The sequence below is a fragment of the Bison bison genome, unplaced genomic scaffold, assembly GCF_000754665.1.
Source record: "Bison bison bison isolate TAMUID 2011002044 unplaced genomic scaffold, Bison_UMD1.0 scf7180017864524, whole genome shotgun sequence".
NCBI lineage: Eukaryota > Metazoa > Chordata > Mammalia > Artiodactyla > Bovidae > Bison > Bison bison.
In genome coordinates this window covers 1,447,967-1,455,828 of record NW_011495075.1, presented here as the reverse complement: position 1 = coordinate 1,455,828, position 7,862 = coordinate 1,447,967, and the positions used below count along the sequence as shown (strand labels likewise).

General features: G+C 63.3%; 1 protein-coding gene across 1 annotated transcript in view; it reads right to left on the bottom strand.

The window, feature by feature from the left end:
- Positions 1 to 7,862, bottom strand: part of CACNA1S (calcium channel, voltage-dependent, L type, alpha 1S subunit) — a 57,778-nt gene that overhangs the window by 40,250 nt on the left and 9,666 nt on the right. The window contains 2 exon segments of the mRNA XM_010831129.1: positions 61 to 203; positions 2,303 to 2,442. Coding sequence (XP_010829431.1) covers positions 61 to 203; positions 2,303 to 2,442 — 283 coding nt within the window.

Below are 7,862 nucleotides of genomic sequence, written 5' to 3'. Positions count from 1 at the left end.
AAGGGGCCCAGAACGGAGGCAGGGAGCAGGCCGAGGGAGGGGCAGGGCTGCGCCACCCACTGGGCACCCCGGACACCAGCCGGAGCGGACGGAGCACGCGGAAGGCCCGCAGTGCCTTGACGTCCAGGCCCGCGCCTTTGCTGCTCATCGGGGCCGTGTTGCTCTGGATGAGGTTGACCTGCTCCAGGATCACGGTGAAGACCCTGCGGCGACAAAAGAGGGAGATGGGGCCCGCGGTCAGCTAGGCCTCTGCCCGGGGTCGGGGCCCTTGTCCCGTCCGGGGACCTGTAGGGAGGCGGGGCGGGCAGATATGGGGCCCCACACCGGGGGCTGCTCTGGTGATGTCTGTCTGTCCGGGGAATTTTAGAAAAGACACCGCAGCCATGTTCAGGCTCAGTGAGAGGAACACTGGGCCCATCGGTGATGTCCACTCTGGCCCTTAAGGTGCGGGTGGAACTGCTGGTGTCACAGCATCTGTGTCAGGCCTGGGGGCTGAGCGCACCCTGGGGTGGGTGGGCGGTTCCAGCTGCCCACACCTAGGGGATGCGGAGGAGAAAGCCCAGGGCTGGCTCTCCTGCGGGCATTCCTCCTGCTGCCTGGCTGACAAAGCTCCGGACCCTCCTTCCTGCTCTCAGGTCACTCTGAGGTCCGTCTCAAGCCCTTCTGTATCCTGTTGACAGCTGCCCCTGGACCACACCACACGGGAGCGTGGCCTCCAGCCAGGAGTCCGTCCAGGGCAGAGGCTGACTCATAGTATCCCCCTCCTCTCCATGTTCTGCCCAGAGCAGTATTGTACAATTGCTAAGTAAGCACCATGGTTTTTACTGACTTGAAGGGCAGCTTAGTGGTTAAGACAGCAGCCTCTGGAGTAAGTTCTATGTTTGGTTCAGTCGCTCAGTAGTGTCTGACTGTTTGTGACCCCACGGACGGCAGCACGCCAGGCTCCCTGTCCTTCACTATCCCCTGGAGCCTACTCAGACTCATGTCCATCGAGTCAGTGATGCCGTCCCACCATCTCATCCTCTGACGAACTCTTTTCCTTCAACCCTTGGTCTTTGCCCGCATCAGGGACTTTTCCAGTGAGTTGTTTGTTGGCATCAGATGACCAAAATGCTGGAGCTTCAGCTTCAGCATCAGTCCTTCCAGTGAATATTCAGGGTTGATCTCCTTTAAGATTGACTGATTTGATCTCCTTGCTGCCCAAGCAAGACCTTCAGGAGTCTTCTCCAACACTACTGTTGAAAGGCATCAATTCTTTGGCGTTCTGCCTTCTTTACGGTCCAGCTCTCACAACAGTACATGCCCAGTGGGAAGCCCTGTTATAGTTAGGTGGTGGCTCTACATCTTATGTCATGGGCTTAGCCATGCCCCCCCACTCCACTCCCAGTTCATATGCTGAAACCCTAACTCCTGGGATCTCAGAATATGACTGTATTTGAAGACAGGACTGTAAAGAAGCAACTCAAGTGAAAAGGAGGCTGTTAGGGTGGGCTCTAACTGTCTGACTGGTGCCCTTAGTACAAGAGGAAACGTGGGCACATGCCACCTGGGCACGACCACAGGGGTGTGTGTGGATAGAGGAAGGACCACGTGCGGATACAGCAAGAAGGTGGCCATCGGCAAGCCAGGAAGGGAGGCCTCAGGAGAAACCTGGCACCATCTTGACCTTGGACTTCCAGCCTCCAAAACAGTCAGAACATAAATTTTGGGGTATCGGCCCCCGGTCTGTGGCATCGTGTCGTGGCGGCCCAAGCAGACTCGTGTGCCTCCTGCGTGCTCAGTCGCTTCAGTCGTGTCTGACCCTTTGTGACCCCACGGACTGTGCACCAGGAGTGCACGAGGCTCCTCTGTCCATGAGATTCTCCAGCAAGAATACTGGAGCGGCTTGTCACGTCCTCCTCCTCCAGGGGATCTTCCCGACCCAGGGACCGAACGTGCGTCTCGTGTCTCCTGCATTGGTAGGCGGGTTCTTTACCACCAGCGCCACTTGGGATGCCCAAGCAGACTCCTACAGGTTACCAAATGTCCGTTCTCGTGAACTCCAGTGACACGTGCTCCACACCGGTCCGTGGAGAGATGGTACCGAAGGCTGAGAAATTTATGAACGTCCAGAAACTGCTGGGCCCTGAAAGCAGGCACACGTTTCCAGCCGTGTGTGCAGAGAGCAGGCAGGCTGGCGGTGCCTGGCTGGGGAGGGTGTGACTTGCTGGCGCCCCCGCTGCCCCACCCCACTCACTGCTGCACCCGCCTCTGGGCCCTGGGGTCCCCGCCCGGCTCAGCCCCGCACCCCAGCCTCACTCACCCCAGGAAGACGATGATGAAATCCAGCACGTTCCAGCCGCTGCGCAGGTAGGCATCCTGGTGGAACAGGAAGCCGTAGGCGATGATCTTCATGGCGGCCTCGATGGAGAAGACGATGAGGAAGAAGTATTCCAGCTTCTCCTGCGGGGTGAGGGGGTCACACCAGGCTCAGCCGCCTCGGGACTCCGGCCCCTGCTACCCTACCACCTGGGTCCCTCCCTCCTGCAGGGCCCCTCCCCAGGGGGCCGCCCCAGGCACTGGGCGGCCTCTGACATCCTCTGTTCCTCCTCCCACTCTGTCTTCTGAGTGTATCCCCAGCTGAAAAAGCCACACATGCTTCTCTCTGGTTCCTTCCCTGCCTCACTCACTAAGGTATAAACTACGGGGAGGCGGGGGAGGCGGGGGAGGCGCTGGGTTTTGCTCTTTTATTTCTGGCCACGCTGCCCTGTGGAATCCTGGCTCAAGGACCAGACACCAAGATGACGACCCTCGCAGTGCAAGCGCAGAGTCAACCACCAGACCACCAGGAAAGTTCCTCTTTTTTCAAAAAATGACTCTACACCTCCAGGCTAGAACGGGACGAATGGATGAAGAGTCGGGACAGCCCCCGGATGAAGGCCCCAGGTGGCTCCTGTGTGGGCATCTTCTCCCTCATCCCGAGGACTCAAGGGAGCAGGGTTGGGGAGCACTCAACTAGGGTTCCGGAGGGGCCTTCTGGGCGGTCAGAGTCTTCCCTTTCGTCCACTTCCTGTGATCCCTCCGCCCATCCCACGTGCCCACATCCAAAGCCGACAGGCACCACCTGGGAGCCCAAGCGCCGTCATGCAGGGTGGGGGCATTGCAAGCTCACTGCTGTGGAGGGGGCCCCGCAGTTCAGGGGCTAGGCTAAGGCTCCTGGCTCAGCCCCCACCGCCCAGCCCCCGACTGAAGGGGGGCTCCTCCAGGCCTCCCCAGACCCCGCCCACCCCCACGCTGCCCCAGTCACCCTCCCTGTCCCCGGTCCAGGAGGCAGCTATTTCCAAAGTAGCAGCTCACCCTGTCAGGGCTCCAGGCTGACCCCACTGTCTTCTGAGCCAGGCTTCAGAGCTCTGTGCCCGCCCCCACCCCGCGCCCCCCACAGGCTCGACCCCTGGACGGCCCTGCACGACCAGCCGCAGGAGCACAGAGAGCACCCTCCGGAGCCGACCCCCAGGGAGGCCTGAGCCCCACCACCTACACCTGTGTCCCCACGGTCACCCGCCCCCTCCAGGTCAGCACCGTTGCTACGTCAGAGCCTCCAGCTGGCGACCCAGACAGGGATTCACTTTACTTCCAAGAGGGTAGGCTTGGGAGGCAAGGTCCCCAACAGCTCGTTCACACAGATCCGGTCTCAGACACCTCCCCATTTAGTATTTAGAGAATTTTCCTAAAAGCACGGTTTCCCCTTCTATCCAGAGGGGGAAACTGAGGCACATATAGGCTAAGCCTGCTTTCCTTAACGGGCCCCTTATTTCTTCCACCAGCTTGTAAGCCCAAAGCTTTCTCCTTCCAGAAAACCGCACTGTAGGACTGGAATGCAAGGCTGCACCATCCTACTGAAGGGCTTGTGTGGGGCCTGTGCTTGAGCTAAGTAAGGCAGCCGGGAACTGGGGCCATTGCCCTGGGTCACTGTCCAGGGGCGGTCCCACGGCTCCCTGTGAGGGTGGGGGTGGCACAACAGAGCTGAGGGGGATGGGGCTCCCGTCCCTTGCAGGGCAGGCCGCTGGGAGTCCGGCAGCCCGAGGGGGCAGAAGGAGCAGCGAGTGAAGTCAAGTCAGCATTTAAACGCTCCAGCGGCTGCTGCCCCAGGGGCAGAAGTGGGCTTAGCGGAGGGAAAACAGGGCCCAGAATAGCTGCAGAGCTCACAGGCCGGGCAGCCGGCCACACGCTGGGGCGGCGGAGAGGGGAGGGGGGCGCCTGCACCTGCCCCTGCCCATCCTGCTTCCGCTTGGCCACCAGGGAGCTTGTCGAGGCCACAGGTCACTCAGGGTTCTCGGCTGTTAGCTCCGGCGCGACCCTGAAGCGTGTGGAGTTACCGAACTCTGCGTGGGCACCCTGTGTACACGTGCATCCCGCCGAGGCAGGGGACTGGGCCCCTTCCTTGGCCACAGGAACGGGGTCACGTGGAGTCACCGCAGCCCCCGGCCCTGGCTCTCTCCCCGCTGCTCGCTAAGCACCGCCCTGGAGGCCGTCTGAAGGCCCGGTGGCCAGCCTTCCCGGAGCTCTCTGGCGGCCTGCTCCCCCCGCGCCTCCTTCCCTTCGGCCGTGCCTGCGTCCCCCTGCATAGCCCTGCTGGTTGTCACAGAGCCGTGGCCCGTGGTCGTGTCCAGGGGTGGCCAGGGCTGGGCTCCGTGTGTTCTGCCTCTGACCTGAATGCCCCTCCCCAGATCCCGCTCCTCCACACGGTCCAGCTCAGCCGATGGCACCAACTTGCTGAGTGGGACTCCCGCCTGGCTCTTTCTGGATGCCTCCCACTGCTCTGCCCTGGGCCCCAGTACCCACCATGTCCAAACCTTTCTGCACCCTAACGTTTTCTGATCCACCTGCCCCCAAACTCACACAACCTGTGCCCCCATGCCTCCCAGGCCCATATACACCCGGACACCCCCCATGTGACATCCAGGCCCCTGGATCTCCCGCCGCCCCGCCCCTCTGCCTGTGTCCCCGGGCCCCTCAGCCCAGCAGACCTCGCACCCACCAACAGCCCTCAGCTCCCGGGGCGAGCTCTTCCCGTGTGTCCCGCCATCCCCGCAAACACGGGGCCGCTCTTCACCACCCCTCCCCCAGCTGCAGCCCCGAGACCACACGAGAGGTCCTGAAGCTTGGGGCTGCCCGTGGTTTCTCTGCCGCCAGACAGAAGAGGCAGTGGTCCCCATCAGCAATAGGATTGGGGAACGGGCAAAGGTCACCTTAGGCGGCGTCCCTGAGTCTCTGCTGGTGGGGGGTAAGGGGAGGTTTCACGGCGGGACTCCACCCCCACCCCCACGCCAGGTTCAGGCTCCCCCGAAACCCCGCTGAAGGCGCCGGGCCTCAGGGCTTCTGCCCTTGCTGTTGCCCTCCCGGGACTGTCCTTCCGAGAGAGCCCCACGACGGCACCCTTCTCTCTCTGGGACCCCAGCTCCAGCGTTATCACTAGGGCCCAGGACCCCTCCTTCCCTCCCCTTGCTGTCTTCATCCCAAACTTGGGGTGTCTGTCAGCAGCCGACCCCGCTTGCCACGCCCTGTCTCGTCCTTCCTGACTGTCCGCCCGCCTCACTGTATGGCCCGGAGCCGCTGCCTCGTCCCCTGCGTCCGGCACCGGCGGCCGCGTGGGTGTCTGTGGGCATGGGTCCCCATCTGCGGTGGGCACCATGCAGGCTCCAGAAGTGGCCTTTGGGAACCGTCAGAGCAACACGCACAACCCCCAGGCATGCAGGCGGGTCACAGGCCAAGGCAGGCTCGCGGAAGCCATGCGGTGAGCCCCGGGGCCAGCCTGCACAGCTGGGCGCCGACGAGGTCCGCGGGGGAGAAGCACCCGTCAGACCATGGAGGACAGGACGCGCCAGCCACAGACAGCTCTGGTCTCACAGGTCATCCGCAAAGCTCCATGCCGGAGCACGTGGGACCGCCTGGCACACAGTAGGGCCTCAAGGAACATTTGCTGAATGAATACAGAGCAGAAAATCCCATCTCTGATGCCACACGCCTCTGCGGCCTTGCCATCTCCGTTTCTGACAGGGGACGCTGGACCCCAGGGTCTGACACCCACGCAGGGAGACAGTGCCCACCCCAGAGCCCTGGCACTGCCCGAGTGAGCGTCACGAGCCTGTCTGACCAGGAGCTGAGACCAGCTACCTGCAACGCGTGCTGAGTCGCTCCAGTCACGTCCGACTCTGTGCGACCCCCTGGGCTGCAGCCCGCGAGGCTCCTCTGTTCATGGGATTCTCCAGGCAGGAGCACTGGAGCAGGCTGCCGTGCCCTCCTCCAGGGCATCGTTCTGACCCAGGGGTCTAACCTGGCTTTCTGGTATCGCAGGCAGATTCTTTACCACTGAGCCCCCAGAGAAACCCCTGCAAGGAAGGCCTTAACTAGCAAACGTCCCTCCACAGACAGGCCGCTCACTGAGGCTCCAGGGCCAGTGTTGGCTGGAGGTGGGCCTGCTCTGTGACCCTGACGCACCTGCTCCTGGGGCAGCGGAGCCAGACCCTCCGAGGCCCTGGGCTGAGAGCAGCGGGGCTCAGGCCACACTCCATCCTGCTGCTGCCTCTGTCTCCAAGAGTCAGCCATCCTGGCCCGACTCTCCACGCCCCGAGGCCCTGGGCTCCGTGGGGAGATGGGGACAGGACAGGCCTCCCTCCGGAGGTCTGCGGGCCTCAGTCCCCCTGTCTGACCACACTGGGACCTTCAGGACAGCAGGTCTGGACCCCAGCATCCCTGACACCAGAGGCCCCTTGAGGGCTCCGGGCCCTGCAGGGCCCACAGAAAGGCCCCGCAGGCTGGTCCGGGACAGGGTGATGGAGCCAGGAAGCTCCAGTCACAGTTCTGAAGGCGGCGGGTCCTCCCCAACCCCCAGGCCTGAGGCTCCTGACTTACTGCCCACGCGCTGTGACCCATTCAGACACAAATCTTGCTGGGGTGGGCGTGGAGCATTCCACTTTTCCAGTCAGAGTTCACTGTTAGGACCGTCTGCGTCAACAGGCCGGAGCGGGTTTGGCTGAGAGAAGGAGCCTGTGTGCAGGGGGTGCCGGTGGGGTCTCATGGCCACGCTCAGAGCAGACCCCCAGGTGCTGCCGCTCCAAGATGCTCCCCACCGCGGTTCCTCCCCGGTCTGCTCCCCAAGCAGACCCTGGGCCCGCTGACCCGGGAGACGTAGGGGGCAGGTTGGGAGGTTTGTCTCCTAAAGCCCCCCACCCTGGTGTATGGGAGGGCTTGAAGTGGGGGGCCGTCTCCCCAGCAAAACAGAGCCTCAGCCCAGGGTTTGGAGGTTTGAGGGCCTGCTTCCTCACAGCATCCTGAGCTGCGGCAGGGTCTGAGGGCATCAGGGGACCCCCAAGACAGCAGGGGGCAGCCCTGCCAAGGACTCCTGCTTCCTGAACTGCCCGCTGGGACAGCTGACAGCGGCCCGGGGAACTACGTGTCTAGAACACTGTGGCCGCGAGGGTGGACGGGGCCGCCGGCCAGCACTCCCAGGCACTACCTAAGACCGGGGCCAGGCTGTGGAGTGAGTGAGCGGAGACCAAGCGTGGTCCAGTTCTCCCATCCCGGAGGGGTGGGGATAGGGCCCAGGCAGAGCCGGCTTCTGGGAGCAAAGGGGGCACCTCTTGGGCACCCCTACTCTGCAGCTTTTCCTGCGCAGATGTGAGGGAGGTGGGGGCGAGGGGGCGAGGCCCCGGCCCGCCTGCCCTGGCTCAGCCCCAGGCCTCCCGGGGAGCTGGCCTGCGGCCTGAGGCGCCACTGCTCGGGAATGCAGGCCCTGGGGTGTGTCTGCAGGACCCCTCAGCCTCCAGGCTGGGAGGAGGGCCCGCTGGCGGGAGAGCAGTGGCTGCATTCATCCTGACGCACCC